General features: G+C 39.9%; 1 protein-coding gene across 4 annotated transcripts in view; it reads left to right on the forward strand.

The window, feature by feature from the left end:
- tbc1d32 (TBC1 domain family, member 32) overlaps window positions 1–16,446 on the forward strand; it is a 108,848-nt gene extending 92,402 nt beyond the window's left edge. For all 4 annotated transcript variants that reach the window (XM_085432368.1, XM_085432372.1, XM_085432370.1 and 1 more), the window contains exon 34: window positions 9,587–16,446. In XM_085432368.1, coding sequence (XP_085288494.1) covers window positions 9,587–9,691 — 105 coding nt within the window. In that variant the 3' untranslated portion in view covers window positions 9,692–16,446. The remainder of the gene's footprint in view (window positions 1–9,586) is intronic.
- The last annotated feature ends 2,647 nt before the right edge of the window (window positions 16,447–19,093 follow it).

Below are 19,093 nucleotides of genomic sequence, written 5' to 3' on the forward strand. Positions count from 1 at the left end.
ACAATGTAAAGGGAGTATTTCACACAGACAGATGCGGTACTAGAGGATTTTTAAAACATTCACGCACACTTGCTCTCCTCTACACTCATCCTGTCTCACTAGGGGGTGTATCTTTATTTCATCTAAATTAAAATTTGAAGAGGCAAATGACTTGTTACAAATGCTCTGTCTGGCTAGAGTTAAACTGCAGTGATGCTGAAGTGGTGAGTGGAAAAGCAGACAGAAAAAGAAAGACTGTTTGCCACTGACTCAGAGACGACATGAAACTGCCCATTCATATGTGTGGTATTTGGGGAAATATGTTTCTGCCAGCTGACATCTATTGGTGATATCAGTCTTACTTTGGTGCAGACCACAGTAGTATTTTCTTTTTTTTTTATTGACATTTTAGAATCACTATACAATGCCATCAACTTCAGCTATCTTTCAGTACATATATTTTTTTATTTTTTTCTATATTCAAACAACTGAAATATCCATACAATAAGAATGAAAGAAGAAGAAGAAAAGAAAAAGAAGCAAAACAGGAAACAACAAACAACATAAATAAAAAATACATAAGGAAAAAGAAAAAGGAAAAAGAAATAAATAAATAAATATAGGGAGTGTGTTTTTGTTTCCCTTAATATAACTAAGATTTCCTCTAGTCTTCTAGTAGTTAACAAAGTCAAAATTATAAGCAAAAACTGGCCTGCGTTTTCTAATATAGTCCATCCATTTCTTCCATCGTGATACAAACAGGTCCCTCTTGTAGTTCACATCTGCTGTCATTTTCTCCATTCTGTAAATGTCCAATGTGATGTTCATCCACATGTTCATAGTTGGGCTCTCTGAAGAAAGCCATTTTTTTGTGATGGCTTTTTTGCCTCACAGTAGTATTTTCATGTTGCCTACTCATGAACCTGCTTCTCCTACATTTTAGGTTTCCCTCCTGTTTTATTATGCATTTGCATTTATTTTATACTGCATACAATTTCAAGACACCTGTCAATGCAAAGAGTGACAAATTGTGTCCAGGTCAGGGACAAATTGCGTCCAAAGTACATTTTTAAGTATCCCGGCTGAGATCCCAGTTAAAATAAGCTTCTCTAAAGGCTGGCTGGCCTCTCCTTCAGAGATGAGGTGAGGGTTTTGGTCATCCAGGTGGTTGGGCATCAGACTGGCATGCCTTCTAGGTGCCTCCTGGATAAGTTGTCCTACCAGTAGGAGGCCCTGGGATAACCTGGACATGTTGGAAAGATATGTCTTTCAGCTGCCCTGGGAACCCCTGAGTGTTCCCTCAGATGAGCTGGAAGAGGGGGTTGGGTAGAAGATGAGCTGGGCTTCTCTACTTAGACTGTGCACAGACAAGAGAAAAGAAGAGAGGAAATATAGATGGATGTGTTTATATGCAACCTGACAACCCAAAGCCTAAATTTCGGGGGGTGTGCAGCTGCTCTCTAGAGAGGCAGTCTGTTCAAAATACTCAAAGTAGTCCACAAATACATGCAACAGGTAATTTCAGTCCAAATCTAGAACCAAACCTCAACCACCTCTTCAATCTGTTGATTGTACATCCCATGGTACATCTGTCTCTAGCAACTCATCTTATGGGGCAATCATCCTGAAATATTCATGGTTTCCCCTCGTTTGTGCTCTGACACTCACTAATTCTCAGCTCTCATTTTCCAACCCTCAGGGTGCTAGACTTTGGGTGGAAATCTTTGTGCATTGAGAGTTGTTTTCATGTCTCGACCTCAGTGTCTGTCTCCCCCTGTGGCCAGGTTATCATTCCAACCAGTAGGGCTTATGTTTTATTCATACAGTTAGAATAGAATAGAATAGAATAGAATAGAATTCAACTTTATTGTCATTGCACATGCACAGGTACAGGGCAACGAAATGCAGTTTGCATCCATCCAGAAGTGCTTTAGTGATATAGATATATTACAATATATATTAGCAATAATATAGATATGTGAGTATATTACAGAAATGGGTCTATTATGGTATGTTATAATATTCTATAACTATAAGTATGTACAGGCTGTAGTGAGTACAAGCTATGTACAGGATATGAATATAAATATGAAAAACTATACAGAATATGAAATAAATAACTTTACAGAATCTGGGATATACAGCTATACAGAAATGGGAACTATGCAAGTTGTAAACAGTTGTAGGATTAAAAATTATCGAATGTACAGAATGATTATTTACACAGAGCTATACAGTAGTGCAGTTAAGATAAGTGAGGGTGTAGATAGTTCTACAGAGGCTATATAAAGTGCTAGTGGTTGTGAGTGGTGGTTCAGTCCATGTTATTATTGTGTTTGAGGGTACAGTTGTCCATTGTGGGTGTGTGTATGTTCAGTCCATGAGTTTAACGTGGGTCAGATGTCAGGAGGCAGAGTTCAGGAGTCTGACAGCTGTGGGGAAGAAGCTGTTCCGGTACCTGGTGGTCTTAGTCCGGAGGCTCCTGTGGCGCCTCCCAGAGGGCAGGAGGGTGAAGAGTCCATGTGATGGGTGACTGGGGTCTTTGATGATTTTCCCAGCCCTTTTCAGACACCGCTTCCTGTAGATGTCTTTTATGGCAGGAAGTGGTGCTCCGGCGATGCGCTGGGCAGTTTTCACGACCCTCTGCAACGCCTTCCGGTCCGAGGCAGAGCAGTTCCCGTACCAGACTGTTATACAGTTGGTCAGGATGCTCTCGATGGTGCAGCGATAGAAGTTCACCAGGATGTCTGAGGACAGGTGGTTCTTCCTCAGAGTCCTCAAGAAGAAGAGGCGCTGGTGAGCCTTCTTGACCAGCTTGGAGCAGTTGGTCGTCCAGGTGAGATCCTCGGAGATGTGGACTCCCAGGAACTTGAAGCTGCTCACACGCTCGACAGCCGTCCCCTTAATGTGGATGGGTGGATGTGGGTCAGCATTCCTCCTGTAGTCCACGATGAGCTCCTTGGTCTTCTCGGTGTTAAGCAGCAGGTTGTTTCTGTCGCACCACTCAGCCAGACGATCCACCTCCTCCCTGTAGGCGGCCTCATCGTTGTCACTGATGAGGCCAATCACCGTGGTGTCATCTGCAAACTTAATGATGGTGTTGGAACCATCAGCAGGTCTGCAGTCGTGGGTGAAGAGGGAGTAGAGGAAAGGGCTCATCACACAGCCTTGTGGTACACCGGTGTTCATTGTGATGGTAGATGAGCAGCGGTTATCCATCCGGACATGTTGGGGGAGGTTGGTCAGGAAGTCTAGTAACCATTTGCAGATGAGGGAACTGATACCCAGGTCTGTCAGTTTCCTGATGAGTTGTGAGGGGTGGATTGTATTGAATGCTGAACTGAAGTCTATAAACAGCATTCTGGCGTAGGTGTTGTTGTTGTCCAGGTGTGAGAGGACAGAGTGCATTGCGATGGAGACTGCATCCTCTGTGCTCCTGTTCCGGCGGTATGCGAATTGGTGGGGGTCCAGGGTGGGGGGGAGACAGGATTTGAAGTGTGCTAGGACCAGCTGCTCTAAGCACTTAGTGATGATGGGGGTGAGTGCTACTGGGCGGTAATCATTGAGGCAAGATGGGTTGGAGTTTTTGGGTATCGGGACGATGGAGGTGGATTTGAAGCAGGCCGGTACCACAGCGTGGGCCAAGGACAGATTGAATATGTCTGTGAGCACTCCTGCAAGCTCCCCAGAACACGCTCTGAGAACACGCCCGGGGATGCCATCAGGGCCTGCAGCCTTGTGGACATTGATCCTGCTCAGCACCGCTCCTACATCGGTGGGGGAGAGAGTCATAGGTTGGTGGTCTGGCGTCATGTCTGCTTTGGTTGTGGTTGTGGGGTTCCCTCGCTCAAAACGAGCATAAAAGTTGTTGAGCTCGTTGAGGAAGGAGACATCAGAGGATGCGGGGGAGGGTTTGGTGGTCCTGTAGTCTGTGATGGTCTGGAGTCCTTGCCACATGCGTCGGGGGTTGGAGTTGGAGAAGTGTTCTTCTACCTTCTTTTTGTAATGGTGTTTGGCTTTTTTGATGCCCTTCTTTAGATTAGCCCTGGCTGTACTGTAGGCGTGTGCATCTCCTGACCTAAAGGCGGTGTTGCGGGCCTTCAGGAGGAGACGAACTAACTGGATTCTCAGCACCCGTCTTACCTACTGAATATGTTTGGCTATTAGGGGACCTTCTTGCATCTTCACCATGATTCCCTTTGGACTGTGGGACACTTAGACACTTGTAGTTGTTTTGTATTTTCGATAACTCCACCTATTTAGTCTTGATCAGCTTGATAGCTTTACTACCATTCAACCACAAATATTCAGTCCTCTTCCTGAAAAAAGTTATTGGGCCACTTCATATATTTCCAAGCACTTCAGTTTGTCTTGTGGGGATTATTCTGGCTCGTGTCAGCTAGTCTTCCCATATGGAAAAGAAATAGTAAAAACTTATATGTGATTACTCATGAAAGTGGCCACTTTCATGAGTAATCACATCCCATGGATGGGCGGTATCAAATGACGTTTACTCTTTAAAGGTCTTTTATGTTTCATTAAGTTTCATTATATAATTTTTCAAGGGATCTTACATCTGTTTTCACTCTTATATGCTTTTCATACAAGTTTCACACAAGACAGATACAAACTTTATAAGATTTATATATATCTTTTCCATATGGGTTGTTGTTAAACAAGTAGGTAGCAGCCTGCTAAATTAAGTAGCAGTATGTAGCTTCTTCAGCCAGCAGGTGTTTGATGTTGCTTGGATCCATTTCTTTTTAAAAATGATTTTTTTTCTCAGCTGGACTATTTTTCTTTCAGTTCTCACAATTCCTTATGAAATCCAATCACTTAGTCGGGTATTTTATATTAAAGTTTGGGGGTAAAAGCAACACTAAAATCCAGAGAAAACACCCAGAAGAACTCGTCAAAAGCATCTATTTGCGATGGCCAATCAGAAATAAAATGAGCTACAAAGAATCTCACAGAGATGTGACTGTGTCACAGAATAAAAGACCTTTAAAGAGTAAACGTCATTTGATACCGCCCTCCAATCAAAACTACATCAGCCTTACTTTGAGAGCAACCAGCTGAAATGCTTCTATTTTTTTAAACTAAGCAATAAAACTGTGTGTGCACTGCAATGCATTCCTGTTAATTTCACCTTCTGTGCATATCCAAACTCACATTGAATATTAACATCAATTCATCACATCAGTGCAAGATTAAGAAAATATAGAAATCTTTGGTAATTATTACATTAATTATCCTACCTAATGATCTCATAAGTGCAAACGGTTAATAAACCATTAAGATTATGTGGAACATTAAGCAGCTCATATTGCCTGTTAATCATGAAAGTATCCACTTAACAGCTCTGAACACTGGCATAGCAACTATATTCTGTGCAACCCTTTTTAGTCAAAATAGAAAGTGAGCATCAATAAAGTATTTACCTTTCTTGTTCATTATTCACTGTTCTTAAAATATCAAAACACAAATACTGCTGTGTCAGTGGTTGTTTGTCATTACAATAAATGAACAAGCCAAATAGCTTCAGTTTAGATGATTCTTTAGGACTCATTTCACTGTTCACTGTTCAAAACCATATACCTCCTGTCTGTGTGCATCCACAGTAACAAAACATGGATATAATAGATTTAAAATAATATAGCTGGTACTGCAGACTTATCATTTATGTCTTGTTTTGTGACCTGTAAATCTAAAGAAGATGTAATCACAGCAAGCCTTTATTGTTCTTTTAAAGCTTTCTCAGACAGAAATGCAATGCTTCCTGGAATAATCACAGAAGCAGGGTCCTTCATCAGACTGAAAACTCATTTCTTCCTGGCGGTACTTACTCCCCTCTGAACAGTCACTCCTCTGAAGTCACTTTATTTTCTCCTTTTAAATTATAGAAATGTATTGCTCCATTTGTTCTTAATCTCTTTCTCTTCTTTGCACTTCAGTACTCGGTGGCATTTCTACAATCACAATAATATTACTTCATAAAAGACATCGGAGCCTAAATGTTATACAGACTGTTTTAGTAGATGGTTATTAAGGGTCACAAAATGACTCTGAAGAAGCCTGAGGTGAGCCCAAGGTGATTTGCAGAGTAGTAGATGATGGATACAAAAGAAAAGAACTTTGGTTACGTAAAAATTATGCTGCTCTTTTCCTCCTATTGTTAACCGCTACACAATAAAGCAATAAACACAAACACCTTACAGAGGGTGACAGTCAAACCAGGGTCCTTTTAGAAGCAAGTCTTTAAAGTCATCATCTTAAATTGCATATAAGCACTTATTAGCACACTTATTCTAAAGTATTATCTAAATGAACTTTGAATGCCACATCCAGCTCTTGGCCAAAAATTTGTATTGGAACATCTCAAGCAATGGCACATTATAACATTATTAAATTTACTCTCTTAAATTGCAGTACTACTTAGCTCACTATAGAGACAGTGGTGAGTATTTACAGTTCTCTGTAAACACAGAGAAGATTGGAGAAAGTTTGTTTACATCCTCATCAGTATGATAAATAAATGATTGAGAATTAGTGTGCAGTCTTAACCCATGTTTGCAGTCACTGAATGTGTTTTTACCTACAAAAATAAGAGAGAATTAAGAGAGTGCTGAGCAGTTCCAGAAGTCATTTAAAAGTGCTTTTTTTCTTTTTAAGTTCCCAGCCTGGATACTGAAAGGTTGGGAACTTAGACTTTTGCTCTTTGTGTGTGTTATTCTGAATGCAGATTGTCTTCTGGGTGCAGGTTTCCTCAGGCTGCTAATTGATGATGCCACTCACAGCCACAGTTGCAGTGTTTGCATTGCCCATGGGGTCGGGTGTTGCCATCACAGATGCATACTTAAGCTCAGGCAGCAATTATAGCAGCTGAAATTAAAATCCTGACTGAACAAATGAGCCAAATAAATGTTCTGTTGTCTGGTCTAATACACGTCTCTCTAGTTAAGATATTGCAGCTTGTTAATTTACATTCTGTTGTGTGTGTGTGTGTGTGTGTGTGTGTGTGTGTGTGTGTGTGTGTGTGTGTGTGTGTGTGTGTGTGGGGGTGGTGGGGATGGTCGTAGTTATTAAGATATCTATGCAACCCTGTTTGTTTCGCTTTTCCAACACGTAAAACCTCATTACCTGAACACCGAGCAAGCATGTTGTTTACTGGCGCGGTGCAGCATTCGATTGCCAGAGATTTGATTTCCGCTGACTTTGAAACAGATTGAATGTAAAACATTTTAATGAAAAGGTTATATCAAATTATCCACACCTCATGTCCTGACAAAGTGAATGACGATAAAGCAAACAACCTTCTGCCTCCAAAACACTGTCTAACTGCACCTCTTAGGACACAGACTTTTGTGTCTTTAAAACAATATTAACTGCAGTTTTTTTTTAAACAAGTCAACTGATGGCAATTATAAGACAACAGTCTGCTCTTTAGAAAGTACTTTAAAACTTTTGATTGCCTCGTTTGTACTTTAAAGTGGTACTCTGGCGATATATTCCACTAGCAAGAGACAAAGGCCGTCTGAAGATTGCTTTCTCATTCGTTCGTTAACTACTGCCTATATAACAGTCAGTTAACTCTAATGAGCAATTAAGTGTGATTTTTGGACACTTTTAAATCTGTCCATAACCTGCAATAGAGCGCACATTTCATGTTGAGGGTGTCAGACGACACACAGTAAATGTACAGTACAATGAGCAGTCAAAAAGATCAACCATTCCACTCATAAAAGTACATCTTAAATTAATTGTCCTGCTGTCCCTCCCAAGGTCTTGTCCTTGTTCTTCTCAGATTCCTCCTTCATTGGGATCACTGTCTGACCACTCGCTTGTATACATTTGCAAGCACGAGCATAAAACCTTATGTCAGATTGATCAAAAAAACATTTTATCAGAGGAAGATTCTGCAGTTTCCAAGCTATAAGAAGCCGTAACAGGTCAGGAATGTGACCTGACCTGCTGCATGCTGGTCCATCCCTCCATCGTTCATTGCTGTGAGCACTCACCACCCATGAATCCCCCAGGGTCACTGTCAATGCCAAGTCAGAAACCTCGTCAACATTCTTGGACAGTGACACTACTTTAACCCAGTATAAAAGTCACTTTGTTAGCTTTCAGGTTTATATATAGAATTAGTTTTAAAATCATTCTATTAGTTTATAAAGATCTCAGTGGTTTGCTCCCTCACAGTACATCTCTGACCTGTTTGGTATCTTTAACCTAAGACGACCCCTCAGGTCATCAAGTAGTTATGCCCACACATGTGTGTAATAACTAGAGATGGCACGATACCACTTTTTTATGTCCGATACCAATACCGATATCATAAATTTGTATATCTGCAGATACTGATATGAATCCGATATAGTCTATTTTTATAATAAAAAAAAAACCTGTTTTTTTTTTTAAATATCTTGCTGCATTTTGAAAAGTTCATACTACAATTTAAAAAAAACAAAACACTAAAGCCATCCTATTACACTTTACACTGCACCCAAAATATTTTGCAGTTCAGCAATACTGCTCTTTTTATTTAGATTTAAAGTTCTGCTAAAAGTTTAAATATTTAAAGTAATATTCCAAAAGTAGTTTAAAATGCAATTTTATGAAGATTTCAAAAAGTCTTTGGTTCTGAAAAAAGAAGGGCAATATCAGCACAAAACTAAAAAAAAAAAAAAAAAAACAGGTTGTAGAATGGACCCTTTTATACTTAAAGCTTAACATAAATAGACATCCAGAGTGGAAAGCAGTGTAAATAAATGCAAACATGGTTTCACAACACTTTTATAAAGATGGATGTCAGTGTAAGCTGTTTCTATCACATTTAACCTGAGACTGAATTTTGTGTCATTTCTATACAAGACTTAACACAAGTATGAAAAAAAGTGTTTTTCATAGTTTTTTTTTCTTCGAACCACGAAACTGTTTAGATTATCGGTATCCCCGACATAATTCTTCCCCCCTGCGTACACGCTAGGCTCTCTGAATCACAGACAAACAGTATCCCACATTCTTGATTTTTAGTTCAGAAACACTTCTTACAACGACTAACTACTCCTGAAACGTTGGAGGTTTTAGCTCTTTATATAGTAAAGTTAGAGGAGGATAAAAATAATTATCAGGCAAAGTGTCCTTTGTTTGTTCAAATAATCCTGTCCGATACCACTTGAGAACAATAAATATATAATATTCTGTTGTAACCCTCAAACTGAATGGTAATGTAACACACTCATTTTTACCTTTTTCACAAAACTAAAACATCACTACTTCCACATCTAATTGTCTGTAATGGAAGCGGAGTAAACTGGATCTGCACTCTGTGCCCAACAAATGCTCGCGGTGCAGGGGGAACAAACTTTTCGGAGATGCCTACCTTGGCACAACACCTGGTTTAGCAGCACGTAGCAAGGCTCCAAATGCGTTCAGTGTGAACTCTACACCGCTGACAGGTCTTGCACACAATTATCACGTGACGCATACTGCTCCTAAGGTCGTGCTAAGGTCACTACTTGGATGCCTTGATCGAGGACCCATCAACCAGGATAAATGCTCAAAGATTGACTCTAACTCTAAATTTCTTCTTTTCTACCTGCAGGAAGAGCCAATCCAGGGCTTCAGTTTTACCAACCACCTGGAGTTTATGGGTGACCTGGAGCACAAATACAGGGACATTGTTCTGGCTGATATGAAAATGATTTGAAGTTAATGTCACAGTTTGCCGAGGCAAACTGCGTGGAGTGTGAAGAGTGGACCCAGGTGCAGACATTGTAAAACTCAAACTTAACTGATGAGCTGTTTATTAAGGCAGACAGAACAGTACAAAATAAAAGAGCAAACAATGCAAACTAAGCAATAACCTAAACTGGGTAAACTAGAAAGGAAGCATGAAAAACCCTGGCAAACAGAAAAACAAACAAAACTCTAAACATGGCAATGATGATGTGTGTATATATATATATATTAGGGGTGCAACGATACACAAAATTCACAGTTCGGTTCAATACTTTGGTGTCACGGTTCGATATTTTTTCAATACAAAAAAAACGTTCATGCCTTTTTAATTTGTCATTTATTAAAATTATAAATATATATTTTAACTCAAAAGTACAGTTTTTAAATTTAATGTTGCTGAAACAAAAAAGTAATAAAAAAAATAACTATATCTCAGGGCTCGCAAAATTTCAAAATCCCTGGTAGCCCTTCGGGCAGGGACTCTTCCGTTTTTGATAGCCCAAAATAAATTTAAGTAGCCCGAATAAAAAAAGAGAGCAATTTTTTGATTGATGTTTTGTTTCCTGTTTTGTTTCCTTTACAATATTATACATTAAAGTACAATATTGTAAAGGAAACAAAAACATTGCGTCCATATAAAAGGCACTGTTTTTGTCCGCTAGAGTGCAATTTTCACGGCACATTCTGCACCACATCTCTGTGCGTTCATCATTTGTTTGAAGCCAGCTCACCTCCTGCAACCACTTTACCGAGAATACGTGCTTCTTTTGTGGTTCGGACTCCTTCTGACATTTCTTTGGAGGTGAGGGAAAACCAAAGTAATTGCTTAAAGGAGCTTGCTTCTTCGACATCTCTAAGAGTTCTAAACAAATGTCTGTCCTCCAGAAAATCTTATGTACGCAAACACGCGTTGAAACTTCTTATCTTGTGCGCGTTTTTTATTTTGACAGCGAATGCGCACCTGCGGACCACTTATGTGCAGCCCTGGTTATTTAGCTCGTCATATTGCAGTCACAGAAATTTTGTCCATGAAACCATAAAGCTGCACTTTCTTTTTGCCTTATAGTCTGATTTGTCATAACTTTTCCGTTTTGTGGTAAGCTTTTCTTTGGCTGTCACTTCTTCACCCTGACCTGCCTTATTTGGCTCAGCAGAACTAAAATATATATGCTGCTGCTTTTACACACGCACTCACATAACGCTCAGTGATTCTCTGCGCGATCAACCTCTCACATGTTTAAGCTTGCTGCGGGAGATTTCACTTGTCATGTTTGCATAGTAAGCTAACGATTGATAAGACGATGTCAGAGGAAATGATCGTCACTCACCAATCAGTACTGTCGCTCTCTATACACAGTTCGCGCGATTGCAAAGTGAAAGCAAAAAACAAGCGCAAATTCAATGTCACATATTGACAGTGGCTCACCGATGCCAATGACATAATTACCCAGCTACATTTCCAAAACAATGCAAAAGCATTGTGTAGCCCAGCTAGAAAAAAAGAGCAGTGGAAAGTAGTTTTTTTCGTGTATGATGTAAACAATTTAGTCATTTCTTCTTTCTTTTATGTTTAAAGGAAGATGTGGACAAATAAGATTATCTGTTGTCATTTAACTTGGCCAATCAGCAATGAGCTCCCAGTGACCCTTGCTGTTGACCTTGACCACATGATTTCCTGTGTTGCCATTTCGTTCCTGTTCATACAATGCCATGTGCCAGAGAAACTAATGTTCCCAAAGTCGAATCGCTAGGAGTTAAAAGCAAGACTGCTGCAGTTGTTTTGGTCGTTCAGAGTGTCACCCTGTCAACGGTGAGTACGAAAAGTGGGGAAAATCTAATTTGTTAAGGATAAAAGGACAGACTTAACGGGACGGCTAAGCTAACAGCTAGCGCTCACGCTAGCAGAATTGACTGTTTCTGTGTGTGAAATGGCTAGTGACTGCAATCATATTACGTTTAAGGGAAAAAAAAGAAAGAAAAGAAACGAAAACGAAAGAAATGGTGCTAATCAGTTTTAAGTGTAACAATTTAATTCAATTGTACGCCGATTCTCAGATTTTCAGTTGTGTTCTTTGAGTTGGTTATAATGTACAAGTCTGAGCTACTGTGAGTTGCTGACTGCAGCTACAGTGTTAACTCTAGAAGCTGTGTTTTTGTGAACATTGTCAGCCTGTCAGGTTGATAAAATTATAGCTCACCTAAGAGGATATGATGCTGCAGTGATATAATTTTGTTGTACAACAGAGCTAGCTGAATTAAGATATAGAGTTACACTAATACTTATTGTTCATTTTGAATGTTTTAAGTAAGTGTGGCTGTTTCACAACGGTGTATGTGACTATATGGACCTGTGACCTGTTTATAGGTCAGTTTTTTTTGTTATCTGGTAAAAGGATGACTCGACAGACGGACCCAGTCTGAAGCAAGCCCCATCGAGGAGCAGCGATTCCACAGTTCCAGTTAACTGGATGCCGAGCCAACCCAAAATTGAATAGGATTTGCCGAGGTTTTATTGAAGCCAAAGTTTCGTTCCCATTGAAGCTTCAGATACCTGCAGGACTACGAACTTTCTTCCTTCATCGGAGTGTGGTAGGACAAACATTAAACAAACTGAACGGGCCCCAACGATCCATCAGTTACCAGACATTATCCACTTATATAATTGATTCAGAGAAAGCTGTATGCGCGCACTTTTATTTAGTTTGGTATTTTGGGGGAAATATTTTGTATTTTATTTTATTGCTTTCATTACATTGTTGCAGCTGCTGTGTGTCAAATATAACAAATTTGTGAACAGTCTATTGTGGTGTGGTCTCTCCTTATTGGTGTTTATACCTTGGGCTCCTGCCGATTCTAGATCTTCTGATACTGGCTAGTGGGAGTTCGGTCATTAATAATAATAATTCGTAAGTTTGGTTACAATTGGCATATATTTTTCCTTCCTATGATAGCCCGACGGGCAGGGCAGAGATAGATTTTGGTAGCCCGACTGGAAAAATCGCTAGCCCCGGGACGTCGGGCTAGCGATTTTGCGAGCCCTGTTATCTGATTGAGGAATCACTCATCTTTGGAAAAGAGAGTTTATTACAGAGAAATGGCTCTTTCCAAAATAAAAGCTATACTATACGCTTCTTCTGGGCTATATTCTCAGCAGCATATTAAACATATCAGGTCCCCATAAGGAGAATCATGTGCTAACGGCTGTCTAAATGACTCGGCTAAAGTTTGTAGCATGCATGCTTGTTGTTTTTGTCTTCTTCCACTTTTCTTTGCACTAGGATGATGTCGGCGTAAATGTGCAGTCATATTCGTTGTGCTCCCACTAGTGCTGTCAGCGTTAATCTGAAATGACGTTAATGCCACAACACGGCAAATCTCCGTTAACGAGCTACTGCGGATCGCTTCGTGCGTGGGGCTGGACGGCCAACACGTTAACGAGCTAACTATGCTAACACACTAGTTCCCACCCATGTAATTGAGCATTGCGTGGCACATCCAACACACTGTTTTACTTTAGTCCATGACGCGCTTACCTTCAGGGTCATGCGTCACATGAAAACCAAAATAGTTCCAAACGCCAGATCTGAATGAGGGTGGGGGAGGTTCAATTTGCCATGTTGCAAGGAGAGCTTAACTTCTGTCTCGCTAGCTTGCCCTGCGCTCAGTGAATCTGCGTTCGACCACTCCGCCTAGGCTGCACTGTCGAGCGCAGATCCACTGAGCGCTCAACACAGACAGCATCGTCAGAAGGAAAGTTGATAAAATAAATTAAAAATTTTGTATTTTTCGATACATATGCGTACCGAACCGAAAGCACTGTATCGAACAGTTCAATATTGATACGAGTATCGTTGCACCCCTAATATATATATGAAAACCTGAACGCAGGACTTGGCATGGGAACAACACAGACGATCCGACCAAGACTGAATGAGAACGCACAGACTAAATACACACAGGAGGCTAATGAGAGAAGTGGGAACACACGGGGGACAGCTGACACACATGAACATAATGATGTCACAGTGGAAGAGTAAAACTAAACACGATGAACACAGGAACACCAGACCTCTTCAAAATAAAACAGGAAACATAAGACGCAGACATAACAACCTGAACTTGAAAACGTAAGACACAGACATGAAACACATGAAGGGGAAGGGAGACTTGACAAGGGTGGAAGACATAAGGGGAATCTAATAACAAAGAACTAGAACAACCTAGGCATGATAAAAAAATGAACTTAGAAAATCTGAAGGGCTTAAACATAAACTAAAACTCAAAACGCTGGGTCAAAAGATCCAGGATCGTGACAGTTAATTTGAAGGCAAGGGAAAATTATTTGATTGCTATCAAAACCCAGCATAGATCAACTGTTAAAAGTATATTACTGTCAAAACATCACAAAAAACCCACTAAAAGTCAGGCGTGTTCAGTAAAATTAGTTTATAAGGCAGGTCTTACTGTCACTAAATCTCATGAAAGTCAAAAACCACCAATAAATGTTTCATGACAGTGTCATTTACATTGACTCAGTGCCTCATACTGTCACGGTGGGGTGCGCCGGTGTGTTTTTTGAAACAGGACCCAAAAGCAGATGTGGACGAGGAGTTGCAGGTTTAACAGAAAGCGATCCTTTATTTGGATGATTGCAGGGGTTAAACAAGGAACCCTAAGCAAACTAAAAAACACTAAGAAACAAATAGTATGAAGTTCTATGACTATGACAATGACTATGGTGGAGATAACAGACGACCCGACAATGACATTCAGAAAACAGAGGACTTAAATACACACATGAGGTGATTAGGGGAAGTGGAGACACATGAGGAAACAGCTGACTAGGATAAACATAATGATGCACAGGCAAGAGTAAAACTAACCACATGAACACAGAACACAAGACCCTTTTCAAAATAAAACAGGAAACATGCAGACTTAGACACGACAACACAACTTAACAGGCCTAACACGCATGACAGACTAGACAAGGAACCAAACATAACCACACAGACATGACACATGAACCAGGGAAACTTAGTACAGGGGAGATGACATAACTAAGAAACAGGACTACACAGTAATCTAGAAATTAACTAGGTGCACTAAGCTAAGGCACAAAATAAATACAAAAGATACATAAACTCAAACACTGGGTCGCTTGACCCAGGACCATGACACTTACGGCATCCTGGTAACAAAGAAATTCACTAGTACACCAAATGTGTGACAGTCTGCTGCTGAAAATTCATTTCATTTTCATTCATTTATTTGTTCATTTTCAGGCACAACAATACCTATATTGAACATAAAATGCACAAAACAAAAAACAAAAATTGCCTGAAAAAGGAGTGGGACGAAGAAAACTTATTAAATCCCACCCCTATACTCACTCATCAACAAAAAACAATAAACTTCCTGCAGCTACGCCCATCATTGCATACAGACCCATCAACAGCCCCGGGCACATAAGAGCATCTCAACGGCAGCTCGCAAACAACAATTAGAGCCTTCATAACTGAATACAGAATATATAAATTATAAATTGCATTACCACAGGTAACAGGCAGTAATAATTACAAGTAACAAACACACATACATATACATACATATATATCTACACACACATGCACGTATATATATATATATATACATACGCACACTCTTCTTTATTTATTTATTTTTTTTTTTCTCTTGGAATCCATACCAGCAATGGTAAGAGAACAGACATTACAGAGCACACTAAAAACCATCATTGAGTATACTGTGACCAGACCAACTGTTTGTAGAGGAATTTAAATCTATGAATATTTTTGCATTGTTTCAATTGTAAACTCAGACTGTTCCAGATTTTCACACAACATACAGACACACAAAAACCTTTACGGGTTGTTCGAGTTCAAGGTAATTTGAATTCTCCAAAGCCTCTCACATTATAAACCTTTTCTCGAATTTCAAATCTAGTTTGTAAATTTGCCGGTAGAAGTTTAGTAAAAGCGTTATACAAAATTATGGATTTATTGTAATTAACCAGATCCTGGAATTTAAGTAACTTTGCCTGAAGAAAGAATTTGTGAGTATGATCTAGATAACCAGCCTTGTGAATAATACGCAGTGCTCGTTTCTGTACTGTGACTAATGGATTAGTTGTATTTTTATATGTATTTCCCCACACTTCCACACAATATGTAAGATATGGAAGAACCAGGGTACAGTACAGAGTACGAAGTGCATCTTTATCAAGGTATGGTTTCACTTTGTTCAAAACTGCGAGGCTTCTGGAAATTTTGGTTTTTATGTGTCTGACGTGGAGTTTCCATGAAATTTTGTTATCAATTACGACTCCCAAAAATTTGTTTTCACTCACATTATCAATTGGTACACCTTCAATGATAATTGGTAATTCTATATTATATTTTAAATTTTTCTTTGTCCAGCAGATAATTGATTGCTTGATTGATTGATACAGAAAGCTACAGCAACCACAACAAAACAGGTTTTTCTGCAGGTTGCAATTGTATAATATATTTTTGTTTATGAAGTAAATAATGTAAACAGCTGTTGGAAGATTCAGTAATTGCATTTAGGAAATGTTTGATGCTTTTTGGTTATTTATTGTTTTTCCAACACTATAAATATATCTGAGTATTTAAGATCGTTTGTATTTGTTCAGCAAGAATCTCTTCTTCTGGGTTATTAAAGGTATCTCATGTCACAATGGCAGCTTTGTTTCTGTTTTTATTTATATAGTCTAGTATAAATTGTGTTCTCTCAGATACACTTGGGAAAAAAAAACTGGGGGATAAGGAAAGAGGAATTGTCTGTGGCCACCAGCTGTAAAAATCTTTCCCTTTTTGGGGGTTCTCTTGTTGTTGACCCTCCAGGGCACCTGTTGTCACTTTTATTTGCTCTAAAGCAGTTTATTTAGAGTTACAATGGTTTTAGTATTATTAGTAGTAGTATTATCAATCTTTGGCTCTTGTCCACAGCTTGTGTTTTTTGTTTTGTTTTGGGGTTTTTCCCTGCCTTCCTCCCCTCACAATCCACCAGTCATGACAGATGGCTGCCTCTCCCCAAGCCTTGTTCTGCTAAAGTTCCTTCCTGTTAAAATGAGTTTTTCCTTTCCGCTATCACCAAGCGCTTGCTCATAGAGCCCCTTTTGCATTAGTACCTACTCGGGTCGACTAGCCACAGTTTTCTAGGTTCTCCATTAGATCATAGTACCTGCTTGGCCAGAGTTCCAGGCGATCTTAGCTGGTATTAAAATGCAACGTTGTTAGACTGCATGCCACCGATTGGCTGGTCAGTGTAGTCACTCAGTGAGCCAGCTTATCATTCATGAAAATCAAAACTGCGCTTTTTGAAACCCAGCAATAAGTGAAATGGCTTTTTAAAAAAACAACAACACTGTGGTCCCCAAGTATGACAAGAAGCCACAGAACGAGCAGCAGGTACATCGTTGTCTCAATGTCCACCTTTGTTTATTTCACATACTAATTGCGTCATAGAACGCTCGGCCGTGTTACTATGACGACCATGCACATTAGGTGATACTTGATTGTAATGGAAAACCAGTCAGTCCGAGTCGAGTTTATCCGATTGAGTACTAATGGAAAAGGGGCTATAAAGCACTTTGAATGTTGTTGTCATTTGGGGCTCCATAAATAAAGCTGAATTGAACTGAACTGACTTGATTTGAATAATCCTTCCTAACTGGAAAGATCACTTAAGTTTAATTGAATGTTTTACTGTGATGATCAAGTGTTCTCTTAATTTTTTGAGCAGTTGTGGTATCAACATGACTGTTACTTTCTGACAAACTGACAATGTACTTTTAATATGCACTAAACAAAGAACATACACAGTCCATCTGTCCATCATCTTTTCCACTTATCAGTGCTTGAGCGTATCCCAGCTATAACAGAGTACAGTAACAGGTGGAGTATAACAAAGGCTTAACAGAGAGAGACGCAGCCACATTCATGCTTAGTTTGACATCTGCAGCCAAATTAGAATCACCAGTTATACTAACACAGACTGTGGGAGGAATCTGGAGTACCCAGAGAGAACCCACACAGACACGGAGAGAACATGCAGTCCCACACAGGAAACCCCCAAGCAGCCTGTGGATTGGAACCCAAAGGAGACACTTGAAACCTGACTAGAGCACATGGCTATCATGCATAGCGTTAGTATGTTGGGTATCAGGTAAGGCTCTCTATTCACATTCTGTTTAGCAGGTATTTTAAATCAAAGCGTATGGAACTCCTCCACCTGCTCACTCGGTTGAGCAGGTGACCCTTATGCTGTAAGGTTATTACCAGGACTGCACACAAGTGGTCCGCAGGTGCGCTTATGCTGTCAAAATAAAAAGACACGCACCAGATAAGAAGTTGCAACGCGCATTTGCGTACATAAGATTTTCTGGAGGAGGACAGACGTTTGTTTAGAACTCTTAAAGATGTCGAAGAAGCAAGCTCCAGAATATGCGGCATATTCTGCACCACATCTCTGTGCGTTCATCATTTGTTTGAAGCCAGCTCGCATCTTGCAACCACTTTTCCGAGAATACGCGCTTTTTTTGCGGATCGGACTCCTTCTGACATTTCTTTGGAGATGGAGGAGCACCAAAGTAATTGCTTAAAGGAGCTTGCTTCTTCGACATATTTAAGAGTTCTAAACAAACGTCTGTCCTCCTCCAGAAAATCTTATGTACGCAAACGCGCATTGCAACTTCTTATCTGGTGCGTGTCTTTTGCTTTGACAGCGCAAGCGCACCTGCTAACCACTTATGTGCAGCCCTGGTTATTACAGAGGCCTGGGTTTGAATCTGGCCAAATTGAGTTAACTGATGCTCATTCCCTACTCTTTCTTCTCTGTACTGTCCTTTCAATAAAAGGTAAAAAGCCCAAACCAAAGTCTTTTAAAATTGAAATGTATAAGGAACACTGACTTCCCTAAAAGAAAGCTATTACAACTTTCCTTTGTTTGTACAATTAATAACAGTAAACTGAAAATTGTACCTGCTACTTGTGTTTACTGGTGAATGACCTTCCCGACCTTCATCTGAGCAATGTAAATCAGGTCGGGCAGGTACACCCTGCTAATGTACCTCTTTTTCTTCCAAGCCTAATATCTACCAAATTACGACTTATATTCAAAATGACCAACAACGCTTTGATCAGTGAGAGTGAGCAACAGCAACTACTTTCAGTGATGTGGCTGTGGATACAGACAGCACTGGTTTAAACCTGTCTGACACCTGGAACCACAGAGAGCAACAGGAACGTGGAGTCTAGCACTCCTGTGGATATGACACACATCATTTATGCACAGACATCAATGAATGCATCGCGCAGCCTCTCGTGAT

Source organism: Copadichromis virginalis, linkage group LG15, assembly GCF_057382275.1.
Source record: "Copadichromis virginalis isolate Kocher_CV1m ecotype Utaka linkage group LG15, C_Virginalis_male_GT1.1, whole genome shotgun sequence".
Lineage (NCBI taxonomy): Eukaryota > Metazoa > Chordata > Actinopteri > Cichliformes > Cichlidae > Copadichromis > Copadichromis virginalis.